Source organism: Oryctolagus cuniculus, chromosome 15, assembly GCF_051225735.1.
Source record: "Oryctolagus cuniculus isolate XC-2025 breed Fujian yellow rabbit chromosome 15, ASM5122573v1, whole genome shotgun sequence".
Lineage (NCBI taxonomy): Eukaryota > Metazoa > Chordata > Mammalia > Lagomorpha > Leporidae > Oryctolagus > Oryctolagus cuniculus.
In genome coordinates, this window is record NC_142881.1 from 30,568,733 (window position 1) to 30,587,719 (window position 18,987).

Genomic DNA, 18,987 nt, shown 5'->3' on the forward strand with positions numbered 1-18,987 from the left:
CATCAGGGCTGCAGGGAACTTCAGTGAAAGCTGAGTGGATGTGATACAGTGAAATGGAATAACCCCCTGCGGAATGAAAACAGGGCCCCACAATCTGGTTCCCCTCTACGCTCCCTTCCCTCTTGGAGGGTGCTCTTGCCAGCTCCTTTGGGTCTCCCTGTAGAGGGGGACAGTGCCCTTCCCCACCACACAGCTCTCAGGGGCTGCCTTTGACTTTAGGCTTCTGCAGTCACCTGGCTCCTGCACGGACACGCCCCTTGCTCTGCTCACAGCAGTGGGGAGGTACAGACCCAGGAGTCGGGACCTGCAGGCGGTCAGGGTCATGGAAGAAGAAACATAGTATTTCTGGATCCTTGGTCTTTCAACAATTTACTTATTTGGCTAGAAAAACCCTAACTGCCTCCTGTAGAGAAAGAGAGTAGCAAACAAGCATGTGGGACCCAGTTCCTTTGCTGCCCTCCGATGTGTGTCATTCAACAATCTCCCCTTCAGAATGGCAGTTAACATCTCATCATTAGAGAACCATACCTCTGCACCCTCCTCCCCTCCTTTTGATTTCATGGCTGGAGTCTGCAGCATTCAGGTTGCTCAACCCAATGTCCCGGGAGGAGCTGACACATTTAGACTTCTGTTAGCTACTAACACCTCAGTGTGAATGTCTTCATCAATCTTTCTACTGAGACTCCCCGGAATTCTAAATAAGGGTGTGGGCAGAGGTGGAGAAGGGAGCACTGGGTGGGTAGGGGGGGACAGGTCATTTCTGAGCTCAGTCCCTGCTTGGCGCCGGGGTGCAGCAGCACCTGCTTCCTGGTGGGGGTGCTGGGACACTCCAGCTCTTTCCTGCCAAGGCCAGGACCATCATCCAACTTGAATTCCTTCCTAGCCCAAAGGCAAAGCACTCTTTCTGTGCCGCTCACTGCCTTACTGCAGTGCGGTGCCCGAGTTGCTTCTACCAGCAGCTGGACTCTGAAAGGCTTCTTCTAGCAAAGGACAGGGGTCTGAAATGAGTTATCTGAGGGGAGGAAGAGATGAAATCCGGAGGAGGAAATGCATGCTGGCCCAGGGATAACACTCCTGTCCCAGAGACCCAGAGACAGGGCGGCCTTTGTAATGTTTGCAAGCAAAGCTTTGATAAGGCTCAGTAACCCAAGCAGCCACTCCCTGCATACAGTGGTTCCTGTTGTTCCAGGGGAGGGAGAAGGAAGGAGAGGAGTCCAGACAGAAGCAGGCAGGGACTGGAGCCAGGCAGGTGCCTTGTCCAGGGTGAAGGGGCGGGAAGAGAAACCTGTGTGGTGGGCTGAAAGGCCTAAGAGAGCAGTGCAGTGCCTGAGCAGGCACATGGACACTGAAGGTTTAGGATGGGGTGGGCAGCCTCACTCCCTGGGGTGTGGTGTGAGCGGACTGTGACTTGGACTCCCCGGGTCTGCCGGGGTCTGTGTGCACGTAGGAGAGACAACAAAGGAATGACACAGGGCAGAGAGGCCTCTGGGCTCCACCCTGGGTACACTGTGTTTCCCAAGCAAAGGCTGGGAGGTCTCCTTTTCCTAGTCTTGGCTGAGCTCCTGAAGGTGCCCTCTGGGTAAGCAGTTAGCCAGCTGTTTCCAGTGACTCATGGGTGATTTAAGCCACTTGGCAGAGGTGGCTGACACACATCAGTGCACAGGGCTTGTTCTGACACTGGTTCACACTGTATCAAACTGGGCTGTCCCCGAGAGTCTCCGAGGCAAACAGGATGGCAACGGAGAGCAGCCGAGGCCATGCACTTACTGTACAGGTCAGTTTCATCCAGGATCTCGGACTTGATGATCTCCTCTATGATGTCCTCCAGTGTGACAATGCCCATCACCTCGTAGAAGGGGTCCCCTTCCCCCTCATTATTCACCCGCTGGACAATGGCCAAGTGAGACTTTCCTAGAGAACAGAGGAAATCACCATGAAGTATCTGGGACATTTGCAGAGCTCTTTCTTCCCTTGTGAGAAAAGGGCACAGAATTGCTGTCTGGCCAATCTTAGGACTGAACTCTTCCCGGAAACCCCCTCGAATATGAACTTTGTGTGGCAGCTCTTATAAATGCAAACCTCATATTTTTAAAACACAGTTTTGTGTCACCTAATGTTGGGGACCTGTTCTGGGGAATGCATCGTAACATGATTTCATCACTGTATTAACATCATGGAGTGTACTTGATGGCTACAACATCACTAGATGATATAATCTTAGGGGAGCATGGTCACACATGCAGCTGTAGTTGGCCAAACTACTGTATTTTTAACAGTTATTTTTATTTATTGAAAGACAGAGTTACAGAGAGAGGTAGAGACAGAGAGAGAGGTCTTCCATCTGCTGGTTCACTCCCCAGATGGCTACAACAGCTGGAGCTGTGCCAATCTGAAGCCAGGAGCCAGGAGCTTCTTCTGGGTCTTCCACGTGGATGCAGCGGCTCAAGAACTTGGGCCATCTACTGCTTTCCCAGGCCATAGCAGAGCTGGATCGGAAGAGGAGCAGCCGGGACTAGAACCGGTGCCCATGTGGGATGCTGGCGCTTCAGGCCAGGGTTTAACCTGCTGCGCCACAGCGCTGTCCGCCTGTATTTTAAATTTTTAATTGACACATAGTAGTTATACATATGTATGGGGTAAAAGGTCCCTTCAATGCACATATACAACAGGTAAGTGGCATATTCATGACCTCAAACACATTTCTTTGTGTTGGAAACGTACAGAATCCCCTCTACTAGCATTTTGCAATGCACGATAATTGCTGCCAACCAGTGACTCTACTGTGCTATAGGATGTTAGAGGTCATTCCTCCCATCCAGCTGTACCCTGTTCCCCTCAACCACCGTCTCCCTACCTTCTTCTTCCTCTCTGGTTCCCAGCCTCTGCAACCTTATATGTTTACATCTCTGTCTTTTTAGAGAAGTTACCTAATGTACTCAATGCTGGTTAAGTTTCTTTCTTTTGCACTTTCACATTTCAGCAAATATTTATTAGCTGAAGGAGGATGAATACTCTCATGGAAAGAAAGTTTAAAGAAGAACCGTTAGAAGTCATTTTCCTCCTCCCAACAGTCCCCTTGCTAACTGTTCGAGTTAGTATTGCTGAGCAAATCAACCTCCGGGCATATTAACCTCTACTAAGTAATCATCTCTCATCCAGAATCAGAAACTAGTATCACTGTGGTGATTGTAAAATCTTCTCCAAATTCTTACAAAAGCCTCCATGGAGAGCTGTGGTCTTGCCTTCCCCCTAGTCTGGGCAGATTTGTGACTCCTTTACTGACAGTGCACAGGAAGTGTCCACTCTGACTTCTGAGGCCGGGTCATCAAAAGACTGTAAGCTTTTTGCAATGACTGTCCTGAAACTACCATGGTAGAGGCCACGTGCCGGCACTTGGGGGACAGGCATTCCACCAATTTCCAGGGAGGTTAGCAAAGACATCCGGCAGCAGATCTGCCAGTCTCAGCAGTTCCAGCTCCACCCTTCCCCTCACTGGTCTTTCTCCAGCTGCAGCCCTGGGTATGGTAAGCAGAGAAAAGCCATTCTCGCTGTACCTTTTCAGAATTCCTGACTCACAGGGCCTGTGAGCAGAAGCACTTGGTTTTTTCATGCCTCTAGGTTTTGGGGTGGTCTGTTAGCAACAACGGTAATTAGAACGACTAGCATCCCTCGACTGTGGAGCTCAGAGACCTCCTGGATTTGTGAAGAGGCTCAGTAAGCTACACTGTGCCATGGACAGTTATTTCATATTTATTGACCGACAGCTTAATGAAAACAGTACACGTGTACTGAGTTCTTGCTACATGCCAGGTGCTACTGAGAGCACCTTACAGGTATCGGTTTATTTAATCCTTACCACAACACTGGAGGTAAATATTATTGTTATTCCCATTTTACAGATGGCAGAACCAAGACACAGAATGGTTAAGTAACATGCCGAAAGTTACACAGCCTGCAAGTGCTGGGGCTGGATTACAAACCCAGGCAGCTGGATGTAGTGCTAACATGGGGACTGAATTTCATCTAACAGTCCTGCTTTGTGTCACGTTTTTTTTTTTTTTTTTTTGCTATATGGTCACATTTCCTGGTCCTGTCTCTAAAATGCAAAACTTGGTAACTCTTTTCCTTGGAGAAAATCTGGGGTACTGACTCAGATGTTATTCTTGCCAAGACAAAATTAAAAAAAAAAAAAAGGGGGGGACGTGTATGTTTTATCAGTGCTGCTCTTTCAAGCTTTTGCTTAGCCACTGCTAAAAATACCAGATCAGAGGAGCACTCACTTTGCTGGAGGCATAATTAACCATTAAAATTTAAACACATGAAATTCTGTATCAAAAATACCAGAAATCACAAGATGGCCACCTTGTGCGATTTTTTTTCACTGAAATGTAATGGGAAAGATGGGAATTTTATTACTGCAGAATGGTCTCTAATTTCTTCCCCACCTTCAACCTGATTTTGCCCTACTTCTACACTGATGTGATCATGGCCAGCCCTCCTCAAAAGCCCTCCAAAGCATCCTAGTGCCTACAGAGTCAAGTCCAAACCCATTAGTTTGATATTATCAAGACTGTCCAATGTGGCTCTTCTCTGACTTTCTAACTGCTCACCCCACTATATCCTCAATTCATTCTATACTCCAGGGGTGCCAGGTTCCCTGCACTTCCTCAGTTGTCACCATGGACACTTTCTAAGTCTTTGCCCACACTGTTTCCTTCCCAACCCCATGTCTGCTGACCTTTCCAATTCAGCTCAGATGTCAGCTCCAGAAAGCTCTCCCAGGTCTGCCCTACTCTGAATTGGAACCAATCTCTTCTTGCCATGTGCTCCTAATCCTTTGCTAAACCCAGACTTCAACAGGGTTCCTGCTACCAGGCAGCCAATGGGTGCTCGATGAACTAAAAAAGCTGAAGACCGAATCAAAGTCCATAGTTGGCATGGTTGATTGTACTACAACAGGACCTTTGTGCTTTTGATAAAATACTATGTGCATAAATTAAATTTTAAACTCTGCATCAGCAGTTCTAAAATTATCTTTCTTTTAAGCAGTTGCTTCCTACCCAACTGAAGTGTTTTGCAGCTCAAATTAGATTGTTGTTAGAATATGCTAAATTTAAATTTTTAAAAAATTTTTGAACACATTTTTCTTAAACTTATGGCACCTGTTCTCACTTTTCTGCTGACATGTGCTACAGTGACAAAACAAATGACTTCTATAGACGAAAAACTTGAGAAAGAGTGGTTTCTTAAAATGGATACATTTTGCAAAGTGGAACCCAGAATACAGATAGTACAGCCACACTACCCACCACTGCCAAGATTAATTCACGTGATGGAATTCGATAAGCTCACAGATTTGGATATTTCAGAGTACTAGTACATCCATGTGAAAAAGTCACCTTTGTGATCTACTTTCTGAGGTCAATCTAAGGACACACCATGTTGTCATCCGTAAATAGAGATTTTTAAGTCCCAATAATGCAATATTGAAGATATTGTACCTATATAATCTAGTTGGAAACATTTTATAACTTATAATCAGCCCTTAAGATTCCCTCCAGAGCCTGTAGGGATCTGCAAACCAATGAAAGAAGCCATGCTTTGTTAGGTATGGACTGGAGCAGGGGTCAGCAGCCACACAGACCTGTTCTGAGCTGACACTCACAAGGGCAGGAAAACCAGATGTTCCCAGCCTTTTGCATAAGTAAAATAAATTTTTTTAAAAAAGAGCTCAATTGAAAAATGGGCAAATGACCTGACTAGTGAAATACAAAAGTGGGCAATGCTCATGAAAAGATGTTTAACATCAAGGACTCAGTAACTAGCAGCTGATAACTGGATAGCCACACGCAGAAGAATGAATTTGGATACCTACCTACACCATATACAACAATTAACCTCAAATAGATCAAACATCTAAATGTAAGTGAAAACTACAAAACTCTTGGAAGAGGGGCCAGCACTGTGGTCTAGTAGGCTAAGCCTCTGTCTGCAGCATTAGTTCATGTCCTGGCTACTCCTCTTCTGATTTAGTTACCTGCTAATGTGCCTGGGAAAGCAGTGGAAGATGGCCCAAGTGGGTGACCTAAAGAATATCCTGGCTCCTGGCTTCAGATTGGCCTGGCTCCTGGCTTCAGAATGGCCCAGCTCCAGCTGTTGCAGCCATTTGGGGAGTGAACCAGTGGGTAGAAGACCTCTCTCTCTCTCTCTGTCTCTCTCTGTCTCTCCCTTTCTCTGTAACTCTACCTGTCAAATAAATAAATAAAATATTAAAAAAAAACTCTTAGAAGGCATAGGAGGGGCCGGCGCCTGCAGTGCCAGCATCCCATATGGGCGCCGGTTCCAGTCCTGGCTGCTCTTCTTCTGATCCAGCTCTCTGTTACGGCCTGGGATAGCAGTGGAGGATAGCCCAAGTCCTTGAGCCCCTGAACCCACGTAGAAGACCTGGAATAAGCTCCTGGCTCTTGGCTTTGGATAGGCACAGCTCCAGCTGTTGTGGGCATCTGGGGAGTGAACTAGTGGATGGAAGACCTCGCTTTCTGTTTCTCCCTCTCTCTATAACTCTGTCTTTCAAATAAATGAAATAAATCTTTAAAAAGAAAAGAAGGCATAGGAGTAAATCTTTGTCATCTTAGAGTAGACAATGAATTATTAGCACATAAAAAGCACAGTCGAGCAAAAAAATAGACAAATTGGACTTCACAAAAATTAGAATTGCTTGTGCATCAAAAGACACCATCAAGAAACTGAAAAGACAACTCACAGAATGGCAGAAAATATTTGTACATGGTCACATCAAGGGTTTGTAGCCAGAATATATAAAAAATACTAAAACTCATAAAAAGACAATTACAAAGTGGGCAAGAGATATGAATAAATATGAATATTCAAGGAAGATATAAAATTGGTCATTAAACACATGAAAAGAAGCTTAACATTGTCAGAATCAGGGAAATTCAAAGCAAAATACCAATGAGATATCAATTTATACCCACTAGTATGGCTATAATCAGAACAAAAAAATAGTGACAAATGTTGGTGAGGATACGGAAAAACTGGAAACTCCAGACATTGCTGGTGGGATTATAAAATGATTCACCTGTTTTGGAAAATATTCTAGAGTTTCTCAAAATATTAAAGCATAAAATTATGATATGACCCAGCTATTCCACATTTAAAAAATAAAAACACATCTACACAAAAACTTGCACATAAGTGTCTGAAGTAGCATTTCTACTGCTATCCAGACTCAGGAACAATCCAAATGTTTGCAAACAAATAAAAAAATTGGTATATCCACACAATGAAATAGTATACAGCTATAAAAAGTGATGAAGAAGCTTGAAAACATTATGCTGAGTGCAAGCAGCTAGATACACAAGGCAAAACACTGTATGATTCCATTCATGTGAAATGTCCAGAGTAGGCTGATCTACAGAGGAAGGAAGCAGATTAGTGGTTATCAGGAGGACAGGAGGGAAGGAAGGAAATGGAGAGGGCCGGAAAATGGGTACAAAGTTTCTTTTAGGATGATGAAATGCTGTAATTCGTGGTGATGGTTGCACAAGTCTGTGAATTTACTAAAAAACCATTAATTGTGTATTTCAAAGGGTTAATTTTATGGTATGTGAATTATATGTGAATAAAGTTGTTGTTTAAAAAAAGCCAATAAAAATTGTATCTGAATGAACAGGAAGTTGGTGAGACTGAAAGTTAAACTGACATACAGGTGAGTAAAACTAGGGACTGCTTCCTGAGAACAGGTTGAAAGAGCAATACAGGTTTGGACATAGATAGTAACACTGCAATATGTTAACTCAGAGCAAGCACCATAATTTTGTGTTCTAAAATGTGATGACCAGGCCAGCGCCGTGGCTCAATAGGCTAATCCTCCACCTAGCAGCGCCAGCACACTGGGTTCTAGTCCCAGTTGGGGCGCCGGTTCTGTCCTGGTTGCCCCTCTTCCAGGCCAGCTCTCTGCTGTGGCCCGGGAGTGCAGTGGAGGATGGCCCAAGTGCTTGGGCCCTGCACCCCATGGGAGACCAGGAGAAGCACCTGGCTCCTGCCATCGGATCAGCGTGATGCACCAGCTGCAGCGTGCCGGCCACGGCGGCCATTGGAGGGTGAACCAACGGCAAAAGGAAGACCTTTCTCTCTGTCTCTCTCTCTCACTGTCCACTCTGCCTGTCCAAAAAAAAAAAAAAAAAAAAAAAAAAGTGACGACCAAATGTGCACACAGGAGAAGCCACAGGAAACCACAAATGGAAGAGAGGGTGCTGTTGTGATTTTCTGTGGAGGGCAAAGGGTGCTGCCTGCTGGGGAATTTGGGATCAGCCTTGAGGCTGGGACACCGCAGGTTCGTGTTTGAGATCTCACCGACCTTCAGGCGTGACTTCTGAGTATTTTAAATACAAACAGCGGCAAACTTGGGGAGTAGGGGCTCAAACTTCCTGTGTTTCTGTATTTCTTGGGGGTAAATGCTGGCTTCTAACATGCATTATCCCTCCTATGAAGAAGCCACTCCTATGGGGGAGTGGTGGAAGCCTGCCTTTCCCTCACTGCCTGCCTGTGGGGTTCTGAGTGGAGCCATGCCTTTCCTGTGGACCCATCCCGCTACAGGCTAGCGGAAACTCTCAAGTACCTTTTCACAACTATTGGCCCATTCATCGCAGCTTTCCTTCAACTTCCTAGGAACATGGGATGCATGTGAGGTAACTTGGGTTAATAATGGTGAGCTCTACCATTGATAAGAAGCTCACAGTTTGTCAGGAGGCTTCATATAGACGAGCCTGGGAGTCTGTGAGATGTGCCTGAGAGCTTCCCAAATCCCTCCCTGAGTGAGTCAGGCCCCCAGATTTCCCCAGAATCTACTGGGAGATATGTCTTATGCATATTCTTAAACAAGTGAAGCTCTCTTTCATTAAAGAGCTTTCTCCTTTGGCAGCCATTTTCCTCAGTTGGACTGCAGACAACATACACCTGCAGAAGGGCAGGGCCACCTGGAGCTGCAGGGGTGCAGAGCAGACCAAGGTAGGTGATACGCCTGCACAGCCTCAGCCTTGAACAACTCCAAAGCAGTGGGGCCTGGCATAATTACCTTGCAGTTTCCAAAAATAGTCGAAGTGACAAATTTTAAGCCCATTAAGCCTAAAGGCATATTGTATCTCATTACAATATAGCAGAGGCAAGAGATAATTCTATAGACAGAAAATTTTATAAGGCATTTTTATATGTCCCTTCAACACACTACCATGGCACTGTTCACCCGGGGATGGGGAACCTCTGGGCTGAGCTGAAAGGTAAAGAAACAGTGGATTTTATAGCAAGTCATTTCTAAGAATGAAGACGACATCTGCCTCCAAGTTGTACAAAGCACATCTTAGTCTGGTCCGCCGGTGTCCTACTTCTGAACTGGTAGCTGCAGACTCGCTGGCGTCTGGTTGGAATCCCTGGCCTGTTCTTGGTGTCCGGCCTCCACAGCAGCCCAGCTCTGGCCTGATGAACTGGCTGGCTCACACTTGCCTTTCCTGATTTTAGCAGCTCTGCGTTCCTTAAGCCTTCGTCTGTTACTCCTGGACCTTGACTGTCTCTCCCAGTCTCTGATTTACAATCTCTGGCTCCAGTGTTGTCCATACCTTGATGAGACACAAAGGAGAGACTATACATCTACATCTTGAGCCTTACTTGGACCGTACTGAGGACAGTTCAGCTGGAACTAGAGAAGTAATCACTGATGAAGTGTGAGGGGTTGGAGGCAGACCTTTCCAGGATGAAGAGACATTCATAAAGACCCGTCACTCCTCTGTTAAACAGGGTCACCTGTCAAGACCCTTCACTAGCAATGCATTTCATCCAGTTCAGTGGCTCTCAATGCTGACCACACCTTAGAATCACCTGAGAAGCTTTAAATTCATTCCACAGATCTGCTCCCATACCTGGAGATTCCTGTTTCATTGGTTTGGGGGCAGGGTCAAAATGTTCCCCAGGTGATTCCAGTGTTCAGCCAAAATTGAGAACTATTACCTTGGTTTGCTGCAATAGTTTTAAATGTGTGGTCCCTGGGACAGCAGCATCAGCATCACTTGAGAACTAGTTATAATTGCAAATTCTCATGTCCTATCCCAAGACCTAGTAAACCAGAATTTCTGGGGGTGCATCATAGTGAGCTATAGTTTAATAAGCTTTACAGGTGGTCTTATGCAGGCTACCATTTCAAAATCAATGCTTTATGGGTAGGCTCTATGTTATTTTTGTTTCTTGTCTGGGGTCTATGAGGAAGGGAAACAAATAGCGAAATGTCTAATAAATTTTAGGTGCCCCTGGTTTAGGCATCATAATACACTCATGACAGACAGAAAAGAACCTCCTGGAACAAAGGGTAGTTTTATGGCAAGATGATTAACATTTTCTCTTCTATGATGTGTGTGGTTATGGTATTTTGTTGACATGGAGCAAAACGCAGTTGTTGACTAGACCTGGAGAGGAGTCTCTTTTTTATACCAGTCACCTCTGAGACAGCCTTAAGGTACTGCACTATCTACTGGGTTCTTTGCAAGTCTCAGCTCTATAAAATTCACCTCTACTGAAAGTCAAACTACTCTTTCCTGTTGCCCCAAGAGCCCAAAGGGCACTCTTGGTACTGGTTACAGATAGTGCTCTGTATAAGGCTCTCTTTCATCACCCTCTGATGTCATATACCCAAACTGCAAGTCAGGTTTCTTAGAAGGGTGACTAGGCTTGTAGACATTGCTTTTAAAGCAGTGGTTCTCAACTGGGGGTGATTTTGATGCCCCTCCTTTTTGAGGAGGTGGCAACTGGTAATCCCAGAAATAATTTTGGCTGTTAAAATTTGTAGTAGGGAATGCTATGGGCATTTAATGACTAGAAGCCATGGATGAGGTTAAACATCCTACAATGCACAGGACAGCCCTCACCCCCCCCCCCCCCGCAATAATAATCAGGTCCTAAATTTCAATACTGCAGAGGTTGGAAGCCTGCTTAAAAGAGACAGGAAGTTAGGCAGTGGCAGCAATATCACAACTATATTTTGGTATCTGAAGAAGTTGAAATATCCTCCAAGAGTCTTGAATAAATATAGCCTTATCTGCTTTAAAAGACTTAGGCACCTCCACAAATAAGAGCTCTCCAGGACCCTGTGAGCATACTTCCTATGCGTGGAAAATAAAAAAAGCAACTCATTGATTTGATTCCTCCCTCTTTCAAAAATAGCTGCAGCTCTTTGGTAAGGTAATTGTTCCCAATATAAGATAGAGAAGCTAGGAGGAGGACATATTGCTTGGAAACAGAACTGTGGGGATCAGACTTTATGGTTTCTGCCTCACTTAGGACCTTCCGCTTGTAGAATACAATAATGCCTTTTGCTACATTGTTCTCCCTGATGTCCCTGCAGCACCTTGTATTCATTTGGAAGACAGGATTGAGTGCATTCTCTTTCTTACCCTGGTCTTGGTGACTTGCTACCATTGAAGTATATTCCTGAGAGCAGCAGCATAAACACTACCTGGACATCTGTGCAAAATGCAAGTTTTGGGGCCCTTTTCTGCACTGGTGAATTGGGACCTTTAGGGGTGAGGTGGAGCCGAGACAAGAGCTGAGTTGAGTGGTCTTGCTCACACTAAAGAAGTGCTGTGCTTGCGAGTGGACGTGGAAGGATTGGAAGCATTGCCATCACTTGGAAGCGTCTGAGATGCAGAAGTTCAAAGCAGGTCTTTGAATCAGAAGCTGCATTTCATCACGACCTCCAGGCAATACTCAGGCACATTTGAGCTTTAGAAGAACTGGTCAAGACGCCCCTGGTTTTCTTCCCACCGTTATATGACTGGTGTTTTTCTGCTTCCGTTGTGGATTCCTTCAATTTATCCTCATCTACAGACAATTATATCACAAAGTCTCTAGCTCTGTGATTCTCAACCTCGGCTGGACATGGCAACTGCTTGGGAGCTTTCAAACCTATTGAATACTTTGTCCCACCCACAGGAATTCTGACCTAATCCATCAGGGGTGTGGCTGAGGCACTGGGCTGTTTAAAACCTTGCACATTCTCATGGCTGCTGCAGGTAGGAATGTCTGCTCCAGTCCTTGATCCTGTGCTTTTCTCTCTTCTTAATGAAAATCCCACAAAAGACCACTGCTTTAAATCTCACCATGACCTGTTTCCTGGAAACTAGATGCATAGCTTAACACCAGTGTCCATTTTGAACTCTTTTCCTGTTTTAGACATTTTAAAGGAGTGTCCCCTTGACTTGTCAAAATCACTTATCCAACCAGGAACTCCTGATCTTTGAGACCCACTATCCTTGCTTTTCCTCCCTCTACGACAGTAAATGACACCAACCTTCTAGTTACTCAGAGTCAAAACTAAAGAGTCATCTTTTACCTTCTTTTGCTCTGCTACTATTGGAAAAATCCCTACGTTCTTCTAATCCAGCTTCTACCTAAGGCACTGATAACCCATTTGGGCACCCGTTATTTTTCCGACTCCCCCTCTTCTCGATCTAGCTCTCTGCTAAAGGCCCAGGAAAGCAAAGGAAGATGGCCCAAGTGCCTGGGGCCCTGCACCCACATGGGAGACCCGAAAGAAGTTCCTGGTTCCTGGTTTCAGATCAACCCAGCTCCTACCATTGCAGCCATTTGGGGAGAGAACCAGTAGATGGAAGATCTTTCTGTCTCTCCCTCTCTCTGTCTATAACTCTACCTCTCAAATAAATAAATAAATAATCTTAAAAAATAATTTTGCATCTTATTGTAAGTAACACACAGAAGCCATTGTAGAGTTTTGTGTTTGTGTTTATTTGATTTGATTTTTCAAAAAAGTGTTGTGACCTGATTTATATTTTAGAAGAAACTCTCTAACTGCTAGGTTAAGAGAAACATGAAGTTGAGAGAGGCAGAAGCAGGGAGACTGGATAGGATGCTGTGGGAATTATCTAAATGAGAGATAACTGGTGGCCTGGACTGGGATGGCAGTGGTGGAGATGGAGAGGTGGTGCAGATTCTCTGATACATTTGGGAGCAGAGTCTACATAAGGGACTGAATGTGGGGTGAAGGAGAAAAAAGAAGTTATGACCTGAACAACTAGAAGAATGGAACTACAGCTAGTGGATTTGGTAGTATTGGGCAGGAGTACATTTTGGTATAGACCAAGAACTCAGTTTTGAGATGCCCATTAGATTTACAGGTGGAGATGCTGAGTAGCAGTTGGAAATACAAGTCTGGAGTTTAGGCTGGCGATCTCTTTGGGAGAATAAATGAAATAACCAAGTGAATGAGTGTAATTATAGAAGATATCCATTTCTGACTCCTGGGGCATTATTACATATAGAAATCATAGAAATACAATATTCTTGAAACTAATATTTGAGTGTCTGAATGGACAGACTGTCTGATTTGGGTGTCTTGTTCCAGTTGCTGAGGGTTCATCAGTGGATGCAGGAGAGCAGGAAGGAACATCCAGAAGGTAATGCAGTCTCAGAGATTTTTCCTCCTTGTAATCCCAAGTGTGAAGTTATTAATATCCATGTCCTCATCCTATCCTGGAAGTCTGCACTACTATCCTAACCAATTCTCCTTCAGGTTTTTCCAGTTCTAGTCCATTCTATACACTAAAACCAGATCAAGAGTCCCCCCAAATCACATTTATGAGGATATTCCCAATATTAGTGACATATGCCAGCTGCCAGGTATGGGGAGCAACTCGGACTAGACTAAGTTACTGGAATTAAGACTTATTCTATGCATCTGCTCTCCCACAATATGGCGCTGGGAGAGGAGTAAACAACTTCTACACAGCTGCCTCCAGTTCGACCAATAACCTGCAGGAGCTGATCCTGCTCCTGATTGGAGGAGAGCAGTATACTCGGCGTGTGGGTAGCAGAGTTGGGATTGGTGGAAAGGACTATAAAGGAGGAGAGAGACAACATGCACCAGGAACATCTAAGGGGAACATCCAGATAACATCTGAGCAGTCCCCGAGAGAGCCAGCCGGTGGTGTGCCGCTCCCCTGCGGAAGTGGGGAAAGTGGCAGGGGGAGCCGCCCTTCCACAGAGGTGGAAGGGACAGTAGCCAACCCAGGAAGGACCAGCAGCAAACCCGGGAAGGGCCGAGCAGACACAAGAACAGCGCAATGTCCTGTGTCATTCCTCCGTGAAGAGGGGGAGTGACACCAGGGAAGGTTGTTTCTGAGTTCTTCCTCCTGGCATTAAAGGCTCCCATATGTTTTTGGTATATATCTTGCCTTCTTTTCCAGTACTCCATCAAAATATAATGTGCTTATTCACTATTCAGAAAATGACTTACAAGCTAATAAACAGTGAAGCCAAATTTTGAAGTTAGGGAGCCCAATAGGACCCATTCTGGCTAGGGTTTGTGGAGAGCTTCTAGACCTAACTAAACAAGACTTCATTCTTTAACCTAAGGCTCCTCAGACACACAGCTGATTATGGAAGCTACCTATGGGGCCAGTTTGACACTCTCCAGGTTCAAGCTAAACATAGCCAGAATCTACTGCTTGAAAATCACCATGGTAACTCAACCCTGATGAATGGTATCACTTGCACACCATCTACTAACCTCAAGTATGAGGAAGATACATCAAAAATCACATAGGGTTGGCCTTAGTCATCCAGCAGTTCACATAATTCTGGTAAGTCTAAGGTCTATGTTCTAGCCAGGCTAATTCCTGGCAGAACAGAGAGATGTGAGCTCTCAGGGGCTCTATTTGAAGTAAGCTAGACACCTGAAACGACCTTAAAACATACCCTTTGAAGGCTTTCATTCAGGAAAAGGCAGCCTGCCGCTACTCCACTGTTTTCTGTACTGTTTCTGATCTAAAATAAGCTGCCTCCTGAAAGCATAGGTTTTTGCCATAATGGTGACTATAATACCTGCTGTACACTGAGCACATACATTACCTCTGGTCTCCTATATTGCTGCAAAACGGTGACTGTTGTTACAGACAAGGAGACTGAGACTCAGAAAAAAAAATAACTTGTCCACGGGCAACCAGCAGTACGTGGTGGAGCCAGGAAGCTACCTGCTCTGCCTGCTCTTTTCAACACAAGGAACGCCACATTTCAGGCCAAATCTCAAGTTTGCTGTTGCTTATGTATTAAGAGATATGAACCTATATTGTGTAATGCCCAGAGCCTGAAGGAAAGTATACAGAGCCAATTTCCTGCACCTTACTAACGAGTTTGCCAGGAAGGAGACGGGTTTTCCATTGGGAAAGCGAAAGGAGTCCCCGTTCTGCCTCCTCCAAGTACTGCTGCTTTCTGGTCCAAGCCTTCCTGTGAGGCTGTTAGCCTTGTGTCTTCATGGACTGGCTGGGGCCCATGAGGAGTGTTGTTTAGATGGCTATGATATTAATGGATGGTCATGTTTTTAATATGCCTGAGATGTCTGAGGAAGGGCAGAGTGATGGGGAAGAAACCTAATTCTAATTGATGACAGAGATAAGGAACTTGCCACAGCTCAGTGTTGGTCTCCTGGGTCCTGTCAACAGCTTTCAATTTTGTTTTCTTATCACAGACAGTGAGTTCTACATGGGCTGTTCAGAGAAAGAACTTGTTATTTATACAAGATGATTAGCTACATTCAATTCATTTAACTAGATCAGGGAGGTAAGAGGCAAATAGTAGACCATCTTGAAGGTGCTGTACAGGAATTAGGCTTAGCCTTCACAGTACACTTAAAATTATAATGTAGTATCATTATTCTCCCTTCTCAAAAATTATTTTTGTATTTACGTGAGAGGGAGACACACACACACACACAGAGCTCCCATCTGCTGGTTACTCCCCAAATGTCCATGAAGGCTGGGGCTGGGCCAGGTTGACTCTAGGGCCAGGAACTCAATCCAGGTCTCCCATGTGGGTAGCAGAAGCCCAGTTACTTGCAGCATTACTGTTGCCTCTCAGGGTCTGCATTAGCAGGGAGCAGGAGTCAGCATTGCAGGCCAGTATCAAATTTAGGTGCTCCAATGCAGGTCATGGCCTCTTAACCTATGTCTCAGACACCAGGCCAAAGGCCTGCTATTCCCCTTTTAAGAAGAAGGAAGGTAAGCCTCAGAGTGACTGAGTGCCCTGCCCAAGTCACACAGCTAGTACATGAAAGAGCTAGGATCCAAGACCAGGCCGTTGGTGCTCTCTGTCTAGGCCTATCTCTCCATGGGTTGAAGCTGTGAGTCACAGATGTGGGTTCTGGTTCTACCACTGTCACTGATGTTGAGGAGGACATTCAAGTCTCTGGATCCCAGGTGCCAAATATATATATGTGTATATATATATATATATATATACACATATACATATATATATGATAAATAGGGATAAAAACCGCTAACCTCACGTTCTCAGTGAGCACGAGATGAGCTACTGCTTTGAAAAGGTCTTTGCAATTGCCAAAGGCTTTGCAGCTATCAAGGACTATCATGACTATTTTTGTTTGTCCTTTCTGGGCCTCTCAACCTTAAAATTAAAAGTTCCTTTTTCTGGCTTGAAAATTATATGCCTGTCAAGTCTAAATAGTTCTGGGTTGCAAAAACAGTTTGCCTTTATAGGATGCTTTTTTTGTGCTGACACACAATGTAATGGCTTTCACAGTGCCACCAGTTACAACCTCTTTCACTTACAAAGGGCTGTGACCTCCTAATGTTTATATCTTAGTATTGAAGAACTCCATTGGAGTGAGATGAGAAAAAGCTTCCTTGACACATATTGTGGGGAGCAACCGGGAGCAACTCGGACTAGACTAAGTTACTGGAATTAAGACTTATTCTATGCATCTGCTCTCCCACAATATGGCGCTGAGAAGGGAGTAACAGCTTCTACACAGCTGCCTCCAGTTCAACCAATAAACTGTAGGACCTGCTCCTGATTGGAGGAGAGCAGCGTACTCGGCGTGTGGGTAGCAGAGTTGGGATTGGTGGAAAGGACTATAAAGGAGGAGAGAGACAACATGCACCAGGAACATCTAAGGGGAACATCTATCTGAAGGAACACCTGAGCAGCCCCCAAGAGAGCCGGCCGGCGGTGTGCCGCTCCCCCGCAGAAGTGGGGAAAGTGGCCAGGGGGAACCGCCCTTCCACGGAGGTGGAAGGGACGGTAGCCAACCCGGGAAGAACCAGCAGCAAACCCGGGGAGGGCCGAGCAGACGAAAGAACAACGCAGGGTCCTGTGTCGTTCCTCCGCGAAGAGGGGGAGCGACACATATGAGCCGGTTTTGGTCTATACAACCAAATCATTTTGACACAAATCAGGAAAAGAAATCCAAAAATGTTACCTTACCAATCCTGCATCAAACACACTGATGTGGAAAAATAAAACGGTCTCTCTAGTTTAAAAAAAAATAAAAACACGCTGCACTTTGTAGCAATTGTCTTGTTCTACTTATTGGAAATACAGTAATCAACACCTCAATCCCCAAAATATTTCTCAAACCACTAAAAGGCAATTATACAAAAGCCAACTGTGTCACCCAGAGCACCATGGTAACCAACATCACTAGGGCATGAAGAAAATAGTTGTTAGTCACTAGAATGTGAGCCAGCTGGCAGTTTGGCCTGCTGAGCAACACTACAAAAATAGCAGAGAAACGACCCATTATCTGGAGGTCTCACCCTGCACAGCTTTGAATCTGGTCCCAGAAAGAACTGTCCCAGGTCCCTAGGCCAACTCCATACCTTAGTTCCCAGTCAACGCCTAATTAATCATTTATTCAACAGATGTTTATTGCAGCTTATTGCATACCAGGCACACGATTCTCAATGTGTGTGTGTTCACATGGTTCCTCATGTGAACAGCAGCTATATGAGAGATGGACAGAGAAAGAGCGGTTTTGTGTAGAGTACAGTGGGGGCAGGGATTTGCCCAAGGCAGACTCAAACAGAGCTAACATTTGACAGCCAGAGCACAGAAGAAATTAGAAAAGTAGACACAGAACTGCATAAAATACATTCTCATGACCATGATCCTGCGTCAGCAAGACTGAGATAAATTTAGCAGCCTTTGTTAAGGCAGGCAGGGATGGCTATAAAATATTTTAGAATTCTCACCATCAAAAATGGTCAAAATGTCCAGTCTTGGCACCCACAGGGAACGACAGTTATACTTGACAAATGCGTCAGTGTGCCCTGCTTGCTGCTTGCTGGAAGAAAGCGGCCTTAGGACCACTGCCTTGCCAGCACTCAGACACGCGTCGCCTCCCTCTCTGCCTTGACGTTTCTAAGGCAAACTCCTGCCTCAGCTGCAATGTGCATCCCTTCAGAATTGCTTATCAGACTCCTTCTTCTTTTGTCAAGGCTGAGCTGAACTTCTGCCGCCTCGGGGAAGTCTCCCAGAGCCTGCAGGCATTTTTTTTCTCCCTTCCCCTCTCACCCACAGCTTGCCTCTACCTCAGGGCACCTGGCATCATCCCATCCACCGGGGACCTTCCCTGTCTCCCTTCATGTTCCACCAGGGCAGTGTCAACCCCACATTTACATCCGTGTGTATCTGCTGGAGCCCTGGCATGCAGTGAGCAGAACTGAACTGAGCTGCCCAGACCACGGCCACAGTCACTGCGGCTGCACAGAAAGCAGGCTGTCAGCAGCGACGTTTTCTCGAAGGGCCGTCACACAGCCCAGGAACCCGCATAGCACCACACTGGCCCTCCTTCCTCAAGGCCTCTGCACGTCTGCTCCATTCCCCCAGAGAACTCTTCCTCTGACAAACGCCTTCTGACTACCCTTTGGACTGCCATTCAAATACCGCGTGGGGAGAGGGAAGTCTCTCCCTACCCAGAGACCAGCACAGGGCCCTCTACCGCCCACTCTGTCAGAGTGCCTTACACTTTTTTATGCAAAATCAGTTATCCTAGGCAGTAACTGTTTATTGATTAGTGTCTCTCTCCCTACCTGACTGCGAGCCCCAGGAGGGCTGGAATGGTATCTGTCTTGGCTTCACCCAATCCCCCCTGTCTAGCAAAGCCTA

The 18,987-nt window shown here is 45.5% G+C and overlaps 1 protein-coding gene across 7 annotated transcripts in view; it reads right to left on the minus strand.

Moving 5' to 3' along the window:
* The window catches only part of CNNM1 (cyclin and CBS domain divalent metal cation transport mediator 1), a 65,808-nt gene that overhangs the window by 33,854 nt on the left and 12,967 nt on the right, over positions 1 to 18,987 (minus strand). For all 7 annotated transcript variants that reach the window (XM_051824063.3, XM_051824062.3, XM_051824065.3 and 4 more), the window contains exon 2: positions 1,768 to 1,911. In XM_051824063.3, coding sequence (XP_051680023.1) covers positions 1,768 to 1,911 — 144 coding nt within the window. The remainder of the gene's footprint in view (positions 1 to 1,767; positions 1,912 to 18,987) is intronic.